Source organism: Heloderma suspectum, chromosome 7 (genome assembly GCF_057233095.1).
Source record: "Heloderma suspectum isolate Gila_16-S chromosome 7, 16-S_ref, whole genome shotgun sequence".
NCBI lineage: Eukaryota > Metazoa > Chordata > Lepidosauria > Squamata > Helodermatidae > Heloderma > Heloderma suspectum.
The window spans coordinates 39,458,211-39,478,891 of record NC_139464.1 but is presented as its reverse complement, the minus strand read 5'-3'; the positions used below and the strand labels follow the sequence as shown (position 1 = coordinate 39,478,891).

Below are 20,681 nucleotides of genomic sequence, written 5' to 3'. Positions count from 1 at the left end.
TTCGAAGAGGCAGAGGAACTAGAGATCAAATTGCCAACATTCTCTGCATCATGGAGAAAGCAAGAGAATTCCAGAAAAATGTCTATTTCTGCTTCATTGACTACACTAAAGCCTTTGATTGTGTGGATCACAACAAACTGTGGCAAATTCTTAAAGTGATGGGAGTACCAGACCACCTTACCTGTCTCCTGAGAAACCTGTACGAGGGTCAAGAAGCAACAGTCAGAACCAGACATGGAACAACCGAGTGGTTCAAAATTGGGAAAGGAGTACGACAAGGCTGCATATTGTCCCCCTGCTTATTTAACTTATATGCAGAGTACATCATGAGAAATGCCGGGTTGGATGAATCAGAGGTCGGAATTAAGATTGCTGGGAGAATTATCAACAACATCCGATATGCAGACGATACCACCCTAATGGCAGAAAGCAAAGAGGATCTCAAGAGCCTCTTGTTGAGGGTGAAAGAGGAGAGTGCAAAAGCTGGTTTGAAACTCAAACTAAGAAAACTAAGATCATGGCATCTGGCCCTATCACTTCCTGGCATATAGAAGGGGAAGAAATGGAAGCAGTGACAGATTTTACTTTCTTGGGCTCCAAGATCACCGCAGACGGTGACTGTAGCCATGAAATTAAAAGACGCTTGCTCCTTGGGAGGAAAGCTATGGCCAACCTAGACAGCATAGTAAGAAGCAGAGACATCACCTTGCCGACAAAGGTCCATCTAATCAAAGCTATGGTTTTCCCATTAGTAATGTATGGCTGTGAGAGCTGGACTATAAGGAAGGCTGAGCGCTGAAGAATTGATGCTTTCGGGCTGTGGTGCTGGAGAAGACTCTTACGAGTCCCCTGGACTGCAAGGAGGTCAAATCAGTCCATCCTAAAGGAAATCAACCCTGAGTGCTCATTGGAAGGACAGATACTGAAGCTGAAGCTCAAATATTTTGGCCACCTAATGCGAAGAGAAAACTCCCTGGAAAAGACCCTGATGCTGGGAAAGATTGAAGGCAAAAGGAGAAGGGGACGGCAGAGGATGAGATGGCTAGATAGCATCACCAATGCAATGAATATGGACTTGAGCACACTCAGGGAGAGAGCGCAGGACAGGAAGGCCTGGCGTGCTATGGTCCATGGGGTCACGAAGAGTCGGGCACGACTGAACGACTGAACAACAACAACACATCGGATGCCATTTTCTTCCTCAGGCTGGCAGCAGACGGCAGCAGATGGGCCAGACCCAGCCGGTGGCAGGTGGGATCCATTCCGGGGCAACTTCGCGGTGTGGCGGAGGTGGGTGGTCCGTTCCACCACGTTTCTAAAGAATCCAGTCTCATTGGAGTCCATGGTGGAATTCTCTAACATCCCTACCCACTCCTGACAAATCTCATCCTGACTGCGCCCCCAAGAACTGAAAAGAAACACCCACAGCAGGCAGACGCAGTGGTTTCTTCCGCTATTGGAAAATTTCACACGGAGGTCGTGGTGCTCCTGTTCCGTGGGCTGGAAAAAATACCACATTTTTTTGTCTTTGGGGAAAACATGAAATAGGCTGGAAGAAATGGCGGGAGACACCCTGGAGGGTAACGGCATCACCTAAAGAGCGTGCAAACTTCTGAGAGAGAGTCATCTCAATAGCAGGATAAAACCTCCATGTGATGAACCCCCTGATCTTCTCTACCCAAAACAGAAGCTCTCACTGTGGCTCACCTTCTCCCAACCATTTCTCCCTTTCTGCTTTCTCCTAGGGATGTATGGATCCCCTTACCTGGGGTCCGTGGAGGGGGGGTCTGCAGGCAGGGGGAGGAGATCCGGTCCTCCCCCCGGAATCCTCCCTGGCTGGCTCCACTCTGCGGGGAGTCCACGGAGCCGCTGGCTGGCTCTGGCCACTGCCGGGCTTTTGGCCGTGGCCGGTCTGTGGATGCAAATGGCATCCAGTGTAGGGAATGCCATTTGCGTCCTTTCCCTTGGCTATGATTGGCTATGTAAATATTTACGTAGTCAATCACGGCCAATGGCAGGGACGCAAATGGCGTCTGCTACTCTGGACACCATTTTGTTCTGCAGACCAGCAGTGGATGGCTGCGGAACGAAGAAGGCGACCTGGACCAGCCATCGCCAGGTAGGTTCCGTCCTGGGGGGATTTTGGGGGGTGGCAGGGGGGGTAGTCCATTCCCCCACAGACTCCGGGGGGCCAGATTCCAAAGAATCCAGCCTCATTGGAGTCCGTGGCGGATTTCTCCGCCATCCCTACTCTCTCCCTTAGCACTTCCTCTGTATGGTTTCTGGTACTTTGGTACTTTGTCCTTGGGTTGTTCCTGCCTGCGATCTTGCCAGATTATCTTCTGCCTCTCTGCAACCCCTCCTCCCCATCACCTATCCAAAGCTAAAGCCATCCTTGGCTTTGGAGCTCCCTCTTGTTCTTTTTCTTCCCAGACCCCTTCATTTGCTTCACCACCAACCCCTGCAAACACCCCCCATGCCACCCTTGCCCATTTCTTCCCCATTCAAATCACCCCAGGATCCAAAATCACCTCTCAGAAATCTTTTTTCTTCTCCCTCCCCATCCCTGCCCTCCTTAGTTAGGCAGACACACACTATGCTAATGTCAGGTTTCCCGATCCCCCCAGCATACACGCTCAGGCAATCTGACACTGGAAATCCAAATCAGTGAGATTTCTTTATTGCAGGGAATCCTACAGCAAAAGCTTAATGGTTACACTGTTCAGAAATCATATAGCTGATGGTTGGTAGCTATAGGATCTATGTAATTCCAGAACAGTCCAAAGCTAAACACTATTACCGTGACTGAAATCCCTAACATGGTTTCTCCGTTGCCATCACCACAGTTCTGAACACAAGGTAAGGGACTCTGGGTTCCTGGGTACCTAACCCAGACCTAACCCCTTTCATGGGGCTCCAGCCATATTTCCGGATATGGAAAGGGAATGATTCCTGGAATGAACCCATCAGGCAATCAGGGGATAACTTCTTGAAAGGCCTAACAACCCACCCCCATAGAAAGTCCAACTTTGAATCTTTTGTTGATAACTCCAGGCTACATGGTCAAGGTCCATCAAGATCAAGGGAAGGGCGTATCCACACATGCAAGGAGTTCCAGGCCACCACTTTCACATTGGCAACTCCATGCTGCATGAGTTCTGGCAGAGAGAAGTCCAAAAGTCGTAGATCAAACCCAGCCTGCCATACACTGAGCTGATTACAAACACAGACACACAATCCACAGCAATGAGGGTTCAAGTCTATGAAAAGCCTCACAGTACTTTTCATGGCAGGTCCTTAACAATCCAAAGTTCCAGTCCATGTGCAGAGCGCCTCCAAAAGCCCAGACGATGATGGATCCAAACAGAGAAGGCTTCGGGCAATGAAGACGAGATCTTCCTAGCAAAGGCTCTTCGCCTTTGCATCAGCTTAAAAGGGAAGGTGTGACTGTAGGACACCCCCTCCAGATCCCTGGACAGACAAGGGCCTTTAGCCTTTCAGTAAGGCCCCTGTTTGAACAGGGTGTCACTGCTCAGCCCTTCAGCAGTGACACTTTAACCTGGGCAACTCTTCTGCAAACCCCACCCCACCTCTGTCAGGTTCTCACAGACAGCTTCCAGCCTCCCTGCCTGCCAAGACCAGACCAGCAGGTGGACGGGGAGGTGGGTGACTCCCCCTGGCTCTGCTCTGAGAACACTGATAGAGATAAGCTCACACAAACTCTGACATTCCAGAAACTGAATAGGCCTAAGCCTAGGGATGGCAGAGAATTCTGCCACGGACCCAGTGAGTCCATGGAGGAATGGCACAACTCACCTCCGCCACCCTCCGGAACCCTCCTCTGCCGGATCCTCCTTGCAGTGATCATGCGGAGCCGCCAGCCGGCTCCGTAGCACCAGTGATACAGCCACCATTCTCATGCTGTATCACTGGCTGAAGGCTCACTCCAGTCGCAGATGGCATCCGCTATGCCATTTGTGGCCATAAAGCTCTTAGATTAAGCTAAATGGCGGCCGTATCTCTCGAGCTACAGAGCCGGCCGGTGGCTTTGCGGAATCGCCACCGAGTGGAGCAGGCCAAGGAGGATTCCAGGGGGAAGACCAGATTGCCTCCCCCCCCGTGGAACCCCCCCAGAACAAAAGGTAGGGGTTCCGCACATCCCTACCTAAGCCCTTCCAGGCTTTGTTGTTCAGTCGTTAAGTCGTGTCCGACTCTTCGTGACCCCATGGACCATAGCACGCCAGGCCTTCCTGTCCTCCGCTCTCTCCCGGAGTGTGCTCAAATCCTGTCTATAACCTACAAGGCCCACTGCAGTACTGAAGCTGGGCCCTGACAGCTAGGAAGGCATGCCTAAGTTCACAGACTTATATTTGGTCTCCATGGTATTTTGGGCATGCATTTGCCTCCCCCTTTAAGGGCTAGTTTCCATTAAACACTGCTTTACAAGTCTTTTTCTATGCATCTCACTGTATCTAACTGTACCACTGATTTTTAAAAGCTTGTTATCTTTTAACCTTCTCAGTGTTAATGTCTTTTGGATAAATGATTCCAATTCCCCTGATGTATGATTAAAGATCATTTTAATTCTTCTTTAATAAACAAATAATTGCTTTCAAGGACCTGGCCTGTGGTCCCTGACTTAATTCCTTTTTGTTCTGTTAGGTTTTCTTCAGTGCCCAGAGCTCAGCAACGTCATATATGTGCTTGGCTCACATGTACATTATGTGCTTCCATCCATGTAAGACACATATATTGTAACAGGACTGCTGCACACGTGACTTTTGTCTACTCTACAGGGATGCACTCAGGGTAGGAATGTACAGATTTTGTTAAATCCATTCCATCTGTGTTTTGTAGGTGTCTTTTGTTCCATTGTTTGCTCGTTGTTGGAATAGATTTCTTGTACAATAATTTTGTTCATTTTCAATGCGCATTTTGCACTAATGCACATTAGTGCAAGTGCACATTAGTGCTAATGCAGATTAGTGCAACTGCACATTTGCAAATTAACAAAATTGCATTAATCTCCCCCAAAAGTAAAAAGCCAGCCCACAAGTCTGCAAAGTCCATGTGACTTGGAAAAAGCCGGTCTGCTGTGGAATCCACAGCTAGGGATGGATGAACCCACACCATATGCCACTCGCCAGACTCCTGCCACTTGCCCAATCCTGACAAGCACATGGGATGAGTTGCTGTATGGCCTGGCAAGTGCCCAGCAAGAGCTCATGGCATCTTGTTCACCCATGAGCCGCCAGTTCGCAAAAAAAAAAAAAAAAAATCATAGGTAAGCTTTTACATAAATCACCATTTTACGTAAATAGCCATAAATAAACTATTTACATTTGCAGGAAAAATGGTCCTTTACACCAGCAATTTTGTGTAACTGTCCTATTTATGGCCACCGTGCTATGTAAAATGGCAGTTTACATAAAAAGGATTTTGAGGTCAGAAAATCCAAATTTCGGATCCTGCCAATTTGGAAAATGTAAAATTTTTGGGAAATATAAGTATGGTGTATACCAGTCTACAATTTTTCTACACTTGTATATACACCTGTGTAGGAAAAACATCATTTATGAAATGGCCCTTATTTGAGTTGACTGTTTAAACAAGGCTGAGACATTTCATCCTATCTAAGAAATTATGGCTCAGTTGCCACAGAGAACTGTTTTTCTCTTGTTTTGCTGGGGACTGCTTTGAAGGACTCTGGGGAAATTAGGGTTGCTTTGGAAATTTACCAATTCTCTAAGCCAATCCTGTGTGGGCCAGCTTGAGTTTGCCCATCTGTACCTGGAAGTAGAGAAGTTTGGACTATTCCCTTTAGAACTTTGCTCTTTATCAAGTATATGGCTTTGCAACTAAAGAAAACTTCCTCGTTCCAAGAAAATGAGTTCAATTACAAATGCATGGCACTGGCAATTGTTTATGTGGAAATCCATTTTTGTCATAGTAAATTTACTTTTCAGTACAACTAGGATAATAAAAAAATAAGGATCTCTGTGATATATCATAACTGGTGAGTATCTAGTTTGTTGACATGATTGCATAACAACTATCACCAGAATCTTTCATAAACCAAGAGCCACCATTACTTTCTAGAGATGGCAAAGGGAAATATATGACACTATAAAGAATGCTGTAATCTGGCAGTTATTGTTGCTAGTCGTTCCTAGCCTATGGGTAGCAATAACTGAGCAACTAACATCCTGCTGGGCATGTCCTACATCAGAAGGAAGCAGAATTTACCTGGACCCTGGCTTCTGGAAGGTTGATCTTTGCTGCCAGCTGATTGCGGATGCTGACATCTGGGTAGTGTGTAACTTGGAAGATCCTCTCTAGTTCCTGGAGCTGCTCTGCTGTGAATGTTGTCCTGATCCGACGCTTCCCTTTCTTCTCATCTGTAGAAAGAAGGGGGGAAACATATCTTAAGAGAGGACATCTGTAGGACAGCTGAGTATTTGAAGTGATACATGTCTATGCATGAACAGCTGCTCATACATAAGCAGCCCATATGACTGGGGCCCTTGTATGATCAGGGGCCTTGATTGCTTGGAGTGCCTGAGCAACTGTGCATGCATAGATGCCCTTTGCAGATACCCACACTTAACACATGGATCTAATGGATGGAGATATAGAACGTGTGTAGGTGATGATGCTCACAGATCTCAGGGATACTTTTCAGTGGAAGCTGTTCATGCATTCAGCTTTGAGTCCTTGAGTGACTGTGGGTAGGGCTCTTAAGCACAGCCTTGCTCTAGCATCCACCTGTACAGCAAATATATGGAAGCAATGTGTGAATAGGGTTACCTAGTGCCATTCATGACTGATCAGAGATCTGAACGCTAGTTCTAGAGTTGGTACAGGAGCCTGGAGGAAAACGAGAACCAATCTGGCAGCTCATCTAGCTGAGAAGCAATGGGCCTTCAAGCTGGCCATCAAGTTGATAGGGAGTCTGAGACCCTTGGTGGGCTGGTGTCTGGCTCTCCAGAGAAGTATGGCTGAAAGGCAGCAGCAAGCAGGCTGGTAAGCTCTGGTAAGCCACTTGTAGCCTTTCCTAGTAAAGAAAATGGTCCATCCCCCTGGTTCCAAAATATAGCAGGCTGCATATGTTTATCATTGGCAGTGGTGAAATAGAAGATGTTTGGTGATGGCAATCCTTCCCAAAACAGTTTTAAAGTGGATCCAGTTAGGCAGAAATGTGAGCATCTGTGTCTGTGTATAGACTGTCATCAGAAGCTCATCTCAGATGGAAGGGTCAGATTGATTGAATGGGTGAAGCTTATGTACCAGAGAGTTCCATCTAGAACCCTTAGACCTTTAACTAGCATATCAAAGTACAACTCATTAGATGCAGCTCTCATGGTAGCCTCAGGGAGTACAAGTCAGTCAGATGGAGTCTTGCTGACACTACTAGGGCAGGGATCAGCAATGAGCAAAATTTCCTTTGCACATCAAAGGCAGGAGTCATGGAAACTGTGATCCTGTTGAAGCCTATTGTTGCAGAAGAAGGGACTATTCATGTGTCGTGGCTAGGAGGCTCCCCTATGGAAAAAATCCCAGTGTAGCATGCTGCTAACAAATATGCATCGTGAAGATGGGCCCTATCTAATGTTTATGAAAGGCGGGGGGGGGGGTCAGGAGCTGATGGAGCTAAAACCCAAACCCCACAGATTTGTATGTCGGTGCCATGCACTTAGAGTTACCAGGGCTGCTTCCCTTGAAGGGGATCTGTCAGGAAGTGCATGTTTGCCAACTCATTTCCAACTAATGGGTTCATGCTGTCTAAGTGCATGCTGGCACAGAGAATGCCAAATCTCACTGGGAGGGGCCAAGAACTGCCTCCATCTGCCATTTTTGTTGCCACCATAGAGAGCATCAACTGGCAGAGGCAAAGGGTAGGTCTGAAGATAGCCTCCCTTTGCCTGCTGCAGTCAATCAACATCACTGATTTTCAGCATCAGAAGGAAGGGGCTGCCCAGGGCCAGCCCTACCATTAGGTAGGGTGAGGTAGTAGCCTCAGTTGGCAGATGCTGAAAGCCAGCCACCAGGTGTTCAAGGAGAGAACCATGTGGATTGCACCCTACTCTGCACCCCTTAAGTGAGCCTGCTGCCTTCAGGTACAGTGGAGGACATTGTCCCATCATTAGTGTTGAAGACAGATTCTTCTGCTAGTCCAGACAGATCTTGTACATGGAATGGGAGGGGACACCATTGTCCTTGCCCTTCACCTCAGGCAGCAAAATGTCTTGGGCTGGCCCTGGCCCTGCCCTCGAGTTTCAACTTGTAGTGCTGCAGTTAATGCAACCAGTGTTGCAGCTAATTAATTTAGACCCTGAATTTAAGGGGTGGGCTAGGGTTAGACAGCCTTGTGTATGATTTCAGTCGTGAAGCACACAGCTAACATTTCCTTTCTCCCCCACTGAACTGCCATCCCATGTTTTACAATGGCTTCAAAATCGTGGTATGTTAGAACAACAGCAAAACAGTTTGCCAACCCTGATTTTTTAAAAAAGAAATATGATGAGGCTGTGCTGTTTTGTATTTTAAAAGCACTTAAATCATAGCATGTTGGGGCACCCCCCCCCCTCCACTTCAAGTATAGCCTGATGGTATCTGAGCTAGCAGTGACCGAACAGGAAAGAGATCTTGCGGTGGTGGTGGACAGCTCAATGAAGATATCAACCCAGTGTGCGGCCGCTGTAAAAAAAGGCAAACTCGATGTTAGGCATAATGAGAAAAGGAACTGAGAATAAAACTGCCAATATCATACTGCCCCTATAAAAATCTATGGTGTGGCCACACTTGGAATACTGTGCCCAGTTCTGGTCACCACACTTAAAAAAAGATATTGTACAGCTGGAAAAGGTGCAGAAAAGGGCACCTAAAATGATCAAGGAGCTGGAGTATCTCCCCTATGAGGGAAGGTTACAACAGCTAGGATTGTTTAGCTTGGAAAAAAGGAGGGTAAGGAGAGACATGATAGAGGTGTACAAAATTTTGCAACGTGTGGAGAATGTGGATAGGGAGACATTTTTCTCTGTGTCTCAAAATACTAGAACCCTGGGCCATCCTATGAAGCTGATTGGTGGGAGATTCAGGACAGATAAAAGGAAGGACTTTTTCACACAGCAAATAGTTAAACTATGGAATTCATGTCCACAACATGTAGTGACAGCCATCAATTTGGATGGCTTTAAAAGGGGGTTGGACAAATTCCTGGAGGAGAAGGCTATCAATGGCTACTAGCCCTGATGGCTGTGTGCTACCTCCAGCTCCAGAGGCAGTGAGCCTATGTACACCAGTTTCTGGGGAACATGGGTGGGAGGGTGCTGTTGAACTCATGCCCTGCTTGTGGGTTCCCAGTCAACAGCTGGTTGGCCACTGTGTGAACAGAATGCTGGACTAGATGGACCTTTGGATGGATGGATCCAGCATGGCTCTTACATTCCTATGTTCTTATCATAGTTCTAAAACAATATTGTTGATGTTACCTCGAACTTGCTGCTTCTTATATTTGGCCTGGCAAAGTGTTTTCTGATATGTGTGTTGCAGAGGGACAACAACAACAACAACACAGAGAGATTTTTTTAGTGCCAGTCCTGCTGAGATTAGTTTTTCAAAGCTGGAACTCATCAAATTATAAGAATAAAATAACCTGAGGTCAGCTGTTGGCCAACAGAGACTGAGTGGACTGGCTTTGATTTCAGCTCCACATGAAATTGCTGCTGATATAGTTACAGTGAGCTAATCAAGAACTCGCTGGTAGGAAAAGGAGATGGTGCATTTTTTATTAAACTTAATCAGTAATTCTATTTGTCCCCCCCCCCCACCCTCCACAAAAAAGGAGTGAGATGGGGTGTGGGAGATGGGTAGGAAAAAAAGTGGTGAGTCTTCATTACCATTCATCCCCGGAAAGTGAAAAATTCTTTGACTGTAGCTCTGAATATTTGCAAGTGCCTTTGGGATCTCGACTTAAGCAATCCAATAGCAAACAACAGCACTCAAAATTACAGTCTAATAAAGGATGTGGGAGGAAGATAGAAGGTGAGAAAATGTTATGCCTAATGCTGGATTTACAAATTTGGCTTCAGGGTCCCTGAGGAAATAAGGCTACATTTCTTTCTTGAAATGTTTCCATATGCAAAAGCTTGGGATGTTCAAAATCATACATATCTGCAGGGAAGTCATTCAAAATAAAAGCTTAACTGATTTAGGAGTGCAGGTCCTTCTCCTAGATGTGATCCTCAGATCTCCTGCAGAAGTCCCGTTCTCTTCATTTAACAAAGAGCAACTTTATCATGCTGTTGGATTTTTGCTAGTGTTGCCACCTCTGGACTTGGAGACCATCGCTTGATCTTTATGAACAATGGGAAGAAAGCATACTATGGCAGCACCTCCTGCCTGTGATGGTTCCTTTGCCTCTGGTACTTGGTTGCTTCCAAATGCCCTCTTAAGAGCAAATATAACCAGAAGATCAACCCCAGAACAGAAAGTCCTTCAGAATCTACTATGGGAGCAATTCTAAGCTACAGGCCATAGCTCAGTGGCAGAGCACCTGCTTTGCATGCCAAAGGTCCCAGGTTCAATCCCCGGCATCTCCAGGTAGGGCTGCAAAAACTCCTGCCTGAAATCTCCTGCCGCCGGCTGGGTGCATTTGCAGGCGTGCGGAGCCTGCGGACGCAAATGGCGGCTTCGGCGGCCGCCATTTGCGGTCCTGTTTTTTTGCCATGATAGGCTACGTAAATATTCACATAGCCTGTCACGGCAAAAAAACAGGAATGCAAATGGCGGCCGCCATAGCCGCCGCCATTTGCGTTCCCTTTTTTGCTGTGATAGGCTACATAAATACTTACGTAGCCTATCGCGGCCTCCACAGGCTAAATATAAATATATTTATTTAAATATTTTATATTTACTTAAATATTTACATAGCCTATCACGGCAAAAAAACAGGACCGCAAATGGCGGCCGCCGTAGCCGCCATTTGCGTCCGCAGGCTCCGCGCGCCTGCAAATGCACCCAGCCGGCGGCTCCGCAGAGTTGCCACAGAGCGGAGCCAGCCGGGTTAGGATTTCAGGGGGAGGTGCGGAGCGCCTCCCCCCCCCCCATGAATCACCCCTTCGAAAAGGTAAGTGACTTTCGCACATCCCTAGCGCACGCACGTGCGTGCACGCATGCGTGTGCGCAGGTGGAGTGGCACTTCCACTGCTTCCAAAGGCCACAGAAACACAGGAAGCTGTCATACCGAATCAGACCATTGGTCCATCTAAAGCCATTACTGTCAACAGGCAGCAGCTTTTCAGGGTTTCAGGCAGTGCTAATAACCACTGAGAGGTCCAGGAGAATTTTGCCATGAGGAGTGCTCCTGTTCAGCGTCCTGGCCAATCAACCATGGCCTTTTCCAGGATAGTCCATTCAATGCTCACCTCTGATGGTTTTCCATTTCTATATCTGTACACTGTCCTGAGATCTTAATGACATAGGGCAGGATACAAATGCAATAAACAAACAAACAAAGAAACATTTCTCCTCTCCAATGGAGACTCAGGGCTGGATCCAGGATCTCCCTTCTGTGAGAGGAAGGGGCCTTCTGCAAGTGGAAGGGCTCCTCTTGTGGAAGGTCCCTCTCTCCAATTTCCTCCATTCCCTGCCACATGACAGCTCACCCCATTCATAAATAGGGTCTCCCTAGTCTCTGTATAGTATTTTCAGGGGTCTGGCTGGAGGAGCTGCCATGGGAAGGCGGGAGAGGGAAAGTCCACTTCCACCAGGGCAAGCCATAGTCATAGTCAGTCCTCATTGGGCTGTTTTGGGCCATCCCCCCCTCCAAGGCCTTTTCCTTAAGGTTTTGTTTTCGATTCTATAGGCTATGGAGTTCCCCCAGACCTACTGATACCTTCCTCCTGTGAACGACTGGTGCAGTTTTGGCTACATAAGGAGTAGCACTTGGAGAATCGCGATGGCACTTAGTAGGTGGGGGATTGGGATTATGATGCTTAGGCCAGCTTTACTAGCTCAGACAGGTGCTCCATCTCATGGCCATTGGTGTCTGAACAATACAGCAAGTCTTTTTCAAGGGTTGGCCCTCCCATGAAAGCGTAGGTCAGCTTGTTCATTGAAAAAGAACAATAAAGAAGCAAGCATGTTGGCCTGTCATGCTTCAGTGGAGCAAACTAAATTTGCTTGTATATATAAGGAGACGTGTCTACTCTAGGGCCCTCTTACCAATTTAAAAGCGCTTGTGGAGAGACTTGGAGGTGGGAGTATGGTGCCACGGCTAATCTTTATTAGAGGAGCTTCTTACCCTTTATTAAAAGGGACTCACGTAGTCAGGGAGAATGGTTCTAATTGGGTACATACAAATTGCTCAGGGTAGAGCCTTCTGAAACTGAAGGACGGCATTTAGCATCCTGCTGCTATCTGTTCAGGCTCTGCAGAAAGAGAGCAGCAGGATGCTGGGCTGTTTAAAGGCTCCATTTCATTTCTCTCAGTCCAGAACTTTCACACAAAAGCCGCATTCACCCAGACACCAATCACAGTTGCTTAATTATTAGAGACGATGTCTGGAATGAAGGGAAAGCGGAAGACCTCCAGCACAGCGAAATGAAAGATAAAAAAGGAGGTTGAAAAATATATTTCAACAAGAATCACAACAAGAGTTGGGTTTGGGGGGGCATGGGGGTGGGGAGTACCCCATCCTCATGAAAAAACACACACACACTATTAAATGCTAACCACATTTTGAGGAAGTTCCTGCTGAGCTGCCAATGTCGCGAAAGCAAATGCCGTGTGGAAGAAAAGATCTCAGGAGGCCAAAAAGAGATCGAAGCCACTGCCAGCAAGAATTTGATGGCAATGAATATGGTGGGAATTGATTTGCTTCTGGAAAAATTACAGCAACCTGGTAAGGATAGGTTGCATCTACAGACAGGGTGGTAAACAAAGCAGTATTTTAATAGTTGGCTGCCATATATTCTGCACACGCTGCACTTTCAGGGCAGAGAATGTTGGTTTTTGTCAGGCCGGAGCTCTGCTATCACCTTTAGAAATTAACTAACCATTGTTGTGTTCCCTCCCATACATGGTCCTATGGAAATCCCATACAGATTTGGAGCTCATGGTACAGGTCCTCTGTGCACATCACACTGCTGGGTGAATGCTTAAGATGTTTTAAGTGTGCATACCTGCAGATTGAAGCATGAATGAGACATGTGTTTGCAAACATGTATAGCAAACAGCACTGCCTTCCCCAATCTGGTGCTCTCCAGATGTGTTAAGACTACAACTCCCAGCATGCCCCAGCTAGCATCACTGGCTGGGGCATGCTGGGAGTTGTAGTCTAACAATCTGGAGGGCACCAGCTTGGGGAATGCTGGCATGTAGGGCCACTCATCAGGGAACTGTAATTGTCAGTTGATGGCTGCAGTTGACGACAAAACCTGGGTTTGTCTTTGCATAATGTGTGCAATTCCCTTACTAGTATGATATTTTTACTAGTATATCATATATACTAGTAAAGATCTATGCAAACCAGGACAGGCCAAACAGTATGGCTAATTTCTATGTCCAAATATATCATGAGTTCTATGTTCATATGTCATGAGTCAAGGCCAATCTCCCACAGTGGGTTATATATGGGTAAGCACTGACTCTACATTCCTTGATTAACTTGTGCTTAAGGATGTCAGAGGAATCCATCTGGGGCATAAAGCTTGCTGAGCTTTCATCTGCTTGCCCCTAGCCCTGGACTTTGGCTCATTTACCCACGAGCTGGCCCAACCTAATCTGCATCGAGTCGGGGCAGTTTGTGGATTTTCCGGATTTTTCCCCATAATTTGCACAAATTGCAGGCATTATTTGCATAATTGCACAAATTGTGCCTGAAATTTGTGTAATTTGCACAAATTGTGTGTACAATTTGTGCAAATTATGCAAATCACAGCCACCATTTGTGCAAATTACGCAAATCACAGTCACAATTTGTGCAAACTACACAAATTGCCCCTGCAATTTGTGCAGATTTGTATCCACCCCCCCCTGAAAAAAGTTCCCAGATTCCACCTGTGGCTCAGCTCATGAATGCAAGCAGAGCTGGGCAGGCAGTGGGAATCCATCAGGCCCCCAAAGGGCCAGATTTGCAAACGATGGACATCTGTACTTGTGCTCATCACCCTTTTCAGATCCACCCTGGCCTCACCACAAGTTCATGCAATGTGTAAGGCATGGGTGGGCACCTCCAGCCTATGGAAGTTACCCATCTGGCCTGCAGAGGTTTGGGCTCACCTTGCAGGCCCTGCCCACTCCCCTCCCCAAGCCCTGCCCCTGGCCTGGGGGAGGGAGGAGAGGAATCTCCTTGTTAGCTCTGATCTCTGATCAGAAATAATAACTAGGGGTTCCCTTGTGGAAGCAGCAGCTATGCACCCATCTGACATTTGCAGGAGCTTTTGCAAGCACTGGACAAGTGCTTTCATTCACGGGAAAGGTGAAGGACAAGTGAAGCCAGATTCCAGAGTCACCCAGTGCTTGCAAGAGCTCTGCCAGAGACCAAATGATGACAGGGGATGTGGCCCCACTCCTTTGATGGCATTCAGCCCACAGAGGGCTCTGTGTGTGGTCATCTGCCCCAGTTTTGGTTGCTCATCCCTGGTCTAAGGGATGAGTGGGATCATGCTCACTAACCACATCCCCCATAGCCCTCCCCCATGGGTTTCTGCATATTTGGCAGCAGTCAGAAAGTAGGCTTACATATGCACGTATGTAGGGCTCCTCCTCATGAGTGGAAACACTGATCATCCAGGAGTTGCTCCCTCATGGCAGAGCTCTGTGCACATACGTCTGTGTGCTCCAGGCTCCCATTCTGCTCCTTTTGGACTATTGCCAAACATGTCTCTTCTGTGGGGTGGGATAGCCCATGGATGTGCTGGTGGCAAAGGGGTGTGGCTAGCAGGCAGAATCTATCCCTCCTCATGTCCTTGGGCTTCATATCCTGCTTGTGGGCTTCCAAGGGGCATCTGGTTGGCCCATGTGGGATGCTGAGTGTTGGACCAGGGGGTCCTTTGGTCCAATCCAGTCGGGCTCTTTTGTTTTGGGATACTTGTGTTTTTCAACTATAGAGGGTACTTTGAGTTCTTATAAGTTTCTCTAGCAGACCATTTACAAGCTGCCTGTTACTATCTGTTTTTACTTGTACCTACAAAACTCTATGCATCACACAGAAGCTGTTGCCTTTTAACAGCTCTGTCTCAGCCAGGCTTCCTGCTCTTGTTCTGCTCCTGCAATATAATTCTGTCATTACCTTGGTATTCTGGCCTCTGCTCTCTACTGATATAAGATAAAACTCTTGTTAAAACAAAAGATAAAAGGCATGCCCCCAATTCTTAGTCAAAGAATAACAATAAAGGGGTGGGGGGAGAGAGAGAGAGATTAAATCCTTAGACTGTAATGACAAGTTCTTCGATCAGTTTGGGAAAAGCCAATAAAGCCACAAAAGATGTTCGAGAGGAAATGGACAACAATGTTATTAATTTATAAAACAGTCCCATAACCCAGGGTCTATTATCAGAAGCTTTACACAGCCCTGATAATAACTTTGCCTGGCAGCCTTATAAAATGTGACCTGTGTATCTCAGATCCAAGGAAATGTAGGAGAAGAGGAATGAACCTGTACAGGCATCTGGGGGTATTTGCTCTGACGCAATACGCTTTTGCGGGCAGCCTCCTCTGTGGCTGTGGCACATTGTGGTTTAGATTACATACACTGATTTTAGGGCTGTGCACAGGTCTCTTCCCCCCCCCCTTCATCAGACCTTGGTTTCCAACAAAGATGAAGGGAAAGAACTGGTAATGTTCAGTGGTGGTGGACACAAAATCGACTTTTGTGTGTGTGCTGCTACTTATTAAACCTACAGTTACAAGGTGGTCCACGGGATTTTTCTCCATTATTTCTTCTTTTTTAAAAAAATCCTTCTGTAAGTAAAAGCCACATCAAGAAGCTAGAAAGTACAGCACCCCTCTCTCACTTTCTAAGTAGGTCCAGAAGGAAGTCCTTGGACATGACATTCCATGAATGAACATCGTATATGTAAAACAAAAGGTGTCCCCATGGGCTTTTCCAAGGGAGTTATCAGATAAGGTAAGGGGGCATGTCCCCTCTGCCCCCCTTCCTGTAATTCAAATACCAAAAGAAATTCCAAGTAAAAAGAAAATAACCTTGCGAATTACACAAGTCCATTAACCATTGTTCACACTTTAGTTTTTCACCTGATTGCAAATCTGTGAGATTCTAAACACAGTTAAATACAACCCAAATGTGTTGACCTTTTTGAAGCTTGGTCCAAGTCTGGCTCCAAAATGAATAGGAAAGGCGAGAGTAATAATAGTTATTAAGTGGACTGATGTTTCACTTGTTTGGATGGGGAAGCTAATTGAGCCTTTTCCTTTTGACAGCCATTAGTGACTATGGAATTTTTGTTTTTAATCATCTCTGTAAATTGAAAGCATGAATATCATTACAATGATGACAAATGTCACGCCAATAGAAGATAATGTATTTTCCATTTTGTATCTCTTTTGGTCCACTCGAATGCTCTATGAAACATATATAGAACATGCATATAAATAAACAAAGATGCATTTTTATTTATTTAGATTTTTTTCCCTAGTGGCTGAGGAAGAAGGGGAAAGTGCCCCATTCACAGACAAGAAAATTGTAGTGTGAAGGGAGGGGGATGACTGTCATTTGAATGATTTGGGGTAGAAATACAAAAGGGAACAAAAGTGGTGTACTTTCTGCTGGCAGCAATGGCAGTCCTTGGGACTTATCCTCCCCTCCTCCACCACCACCCAGGATGCTGAGGCAGGAAACATGGTCTCCTCAGCCGGGAATTAAGACATGAGACTGTTCTTAGATTAATAAAGAGTGACAGCCTTAAATCTCATGTAAGGTATCAGCAACAAGATAAACATGTCAACTACAGCTTCAAGCCCACCGAAATAGGCTTCCTGTCACTTAAAGCAACAGCCAGGTGGACAATGCCCTGCTCCGTCTGAGGTTCTGTCATCTGCTTTGGGTGATGGCTCAGGTGAAGAGGCACAACTTAGGGATGTTGTGGGTGTCCAGCTGGGGCATGAAGCCCAGCAAGAAATCACCAGCTTGGCCCCCTGGATGCCAATCCGTGAATCCCCACACTTGCCCAGCTCAGCGCTCTCTGAGCCGGGTAAGAGCATGGCCACCCGCTTCCTTGCCCAGCCACCATTTTGCAGAAAAATGGTGGCTCACCCTTGTCCATAAAAGTCCATCTGTGCAAATAGCAGCCATAAAGGTTCCATTTATGCAAGATTACAGGCATAAATGGACCATTTACATAAATGGACCATTTACCCCTGTAGTTTTGCATGAATGGCCCCTTTACGGCCACCATTTGTGCAGATAGATTTTTACGGACAAGGACGAGCTACAGTTTTCCTGTAAAATGGCAGCTCGGCGAGGAAACGGGTGGCTCCACGATGCTTGCTGGGTGCACACGGACTGCCCGGCTTGGGACACGGACCGGTGCAGTGAAAGGGGTGGGCAGCTGGCAGGGGTCCAGTGAGCGGTGCATGATCAGGACTCTGGTGAGCTCACCCATCCCTAGCACAATGTGGGATAGGTGACTGGATCAGGAGCAATTTTAATACCACAGCCTGCACCACAATTACCAGCCCAGGACTTGGAGTGATTTCTGGACCACAGAGAGCAGTCCTGGAGTGAGAGTGTTGACATATTACCCCAGCACTGTTAGGGAGCAACCCTGATATGCATGTTCAATATGAATGTTGATACCTTTTTTTTTTAAGCTGCAGACTGCATTGCACAATTTGGAGAAGCGTCCAGTCCCAAGGATGACTGCATTCTGATACACATGAGTCCAGGAGTTGCAGATTGGGGCAGTTTGTTTAGAAAGCAGACCAAACAAAATCCTCAGGCAGCCCTATTCCTTACCTCATGATCATCACCCTGCCAGGATCATCCAAAGGTCCCAGATCATTGTAGTGTAATGACATAAAGCCACAACATGCTTTTCCTCTGCTACCCAAAAAAGATATGCTCATCACATTCATACCAATGGCTCCTCCTGCCAATGTGAGACAGAGAAAGCTGGTTGGCAAGAGGTAATAGAGAAGGATCACGGCATTATTCTCCATGGGTCTGGTTTGGTTTAGATATTTATGGGAATGGCATTCCAGTTTGCATGGTGGAGGGTGGCATGCCCGTCTTCCCCGTCACATTGAGCATCATGCAATGCCTGACATGAGCACTCTACGCAATAGGATCATATACATGATGGCCCAATTTCTGCTATTTTCCCCCCTCCAAAGGGGGAAATAATTGCACATACTGTGCAGTCATGTCTATGTGGCCACAACTGGTATTATTTTAGGTGCATGGTGGAGAAGAAGGGTGTCCATTTGATCTTCCAGTGCACAGTGTAACACCTGCATAGTAAATGTTTGCATTTGGCAATCAGGTGCTTTGTATGGTGTTCTTGGTTTGACTGCCAAGTTAATACAGATTACTTTTTAAGACTGCTTTCATCCCTCCACAATAAACAAATGCAACTGTTTTCCAGAAGGGGCTTCTACACCTTTAAGAGCTGTGTGATAGGCAGAAATTCAACAGATCAAGATTTCCCCATCACTGCATTTCTTCTTGGGGTACAAGGGATTTAGAAACTAAATGCGGCTGCTTATATTGTTTTTGTAGAGGAGGGATTTAATCAGTAGTGTAGTGGCAAATTCAGAAGTGCAGGGTCCCTTTGTGACAGTCTCAGCCATGCCCTCTCACAGCCACACCCCCTTCTAAGATTGTGCAACCTTGTACTATATACAGCCTTCAACTGGGATCCAAGAACAGTGCAGCTGAGAGTAAGGCAAGGGTATTTCAGTGGGATGTATGAGAAAAAATGCAGGGATGTTAAATCTTTTTCACTCACTCACTCATTCACACACAAACATTTTAGGTTTTCAAAACATGATACCCTATGGAAGCTTCACCCTCTCAACTCAGCCCTCATGGACAGATCCCTTCTCATTTAAACAGACCCTTTGCACACTCCCTTAGTGCCCCAGCATTACCCATTAGCTTTTCCTAAGCTTCTTCATTATATATCTCCCATCTTGCAACAGAAATGTCCACATACCCAGCTGGATTGAAACACACACACACACACACACACACACACACACACACACCTTCTTTCTCCTCTCCCCCCAACTGATTTTTTTCTGTTTCCCTTCCCTCCACCAGGGGTTGTTTGCCCAGATACATGCCAGCCTTGTACCAAAAAGTGTAGCTGACAGAGGAGGTTGCATTTGGCAGTTCTGCTTACTGTAGAAATTAATGTTCAAGAATTAACAGTGCAATCCAATGGGTGTTTATTTTGAATTAAATTTACAAAGATCTTGGGAAGGCTGCCAAGGCTGCAGTCCTAGGCACACTTACCTGGGAGAAACCCAATTGGCAATTGAACATAGTGGCACTGACTTCTGAGTAAACGTGCATAGGATTGTGTGATAAATCCTAAAAACTGGCACAAACCAGCCACCTGCCCTGCCCCATAAGTAAACAATGGTGGCAGCACCCCTCCCCCCCGCCCCACTCTCCTGCTGCTGTCGTGGCCAGCAGCAGCAGCCCTTAATGGGTGGCCGGTGTTGCAGGAGACGAGGCACTTAGCATCTGACTGTCTAGCATTTAGACAACAGACCAAGGAGGCACACAGAGGTCGCCTGGTCAAAATCTTCCCCGGTATCATGAGATGGACAGTATTTCTATTGAAATGATAGTCATTCTTTCTAAATGTGCATCTATACAATTTTACTAGCATATGCACATTTTATGCAAATTGGTGTCCTCTTCTGTTTTCTTTTCCTTTGTTTTTTGGTTATGCGTGCACGACCACCCTAGAACAAGTTTTAAGTAAAAATGTGTGCATTAATATATATGGATAGTTTGAGCACTGCTTTTTGTTCAAACTCAGAGACGCTGCTGATGAGGACCATTCTGAGCTGCCCCGCTCAGTAAGGGAGCTATACTCCTAGTTTGAGAGAAATAACCCAGACGCTTCAGTTCCATGCAGTGAGAAGCTTTGACTCTTGAATTTCTGCTGTAGTGCTCCAACAGGAGGCCTGCTAGAAAATAAAGTGGTGACCCTAATAAGTCGGCGTTGACTATGAAACCTACAAAGCTCCTGTGATGTGTCCCAACATATTCCCATCCATCCTTTCTGATTAGCCGAAGCTCTCCAGGCAGTTTACAAAGGTTGAAAATATTTAAAAAATGCACTATGCAAAATTTAAAAGCATAAAAAACCTCACAGACAGTATACACAGAGACAACATATATCTAAAAATGAATTTGATAGATCAGCCAAACCGTAAAACAAATCCAGGATCAATTAAAACTCATCACTATTACTAAGATGCAAGTATCTTCAGCCATTTTTCTGCCACTTCCTTTCCACAAGGTTTTAAAACATGAATAAGAAAATGTTAACTTCTGTTGCAGGCCTTAAAATATGCTCTTTCTGGCAAAGGGAAAAGCAGAGCAGTAAAACACAGAATGCTAGGAATTATGGGTTGGGGAGAGGAGGGCTTTGGAGCCAGGATGACATTTTCTTTGGTAAATGTAGCATTTGACTTTAAGA

The 20,681-nt window shown here is 46.3% G+C and overlaps 1 protein-coding gene across 1 annotated transcript in view; it reads right to left on the bottom strand.

The window, feature by feature from the left end:
* The window catches only part of ISX (intestine specific homeobox), a 49,828-nt gene that overhangs the window by 12,204 nt on the left and 16,943 nt on the right, over window positions 1–20,681 (bottom strand). Inside the window, exon 2 of the mRNA XM_084811735.1 lies at window positions 6,247–6,398. Coding sequence (XP_084667861.1) covers window positions 6,247–6,398 — 152 coding nt within the window. The remainder of the gene's footprint in view (window positions 1–6,246; window positions 6,399–20,681) is intronic.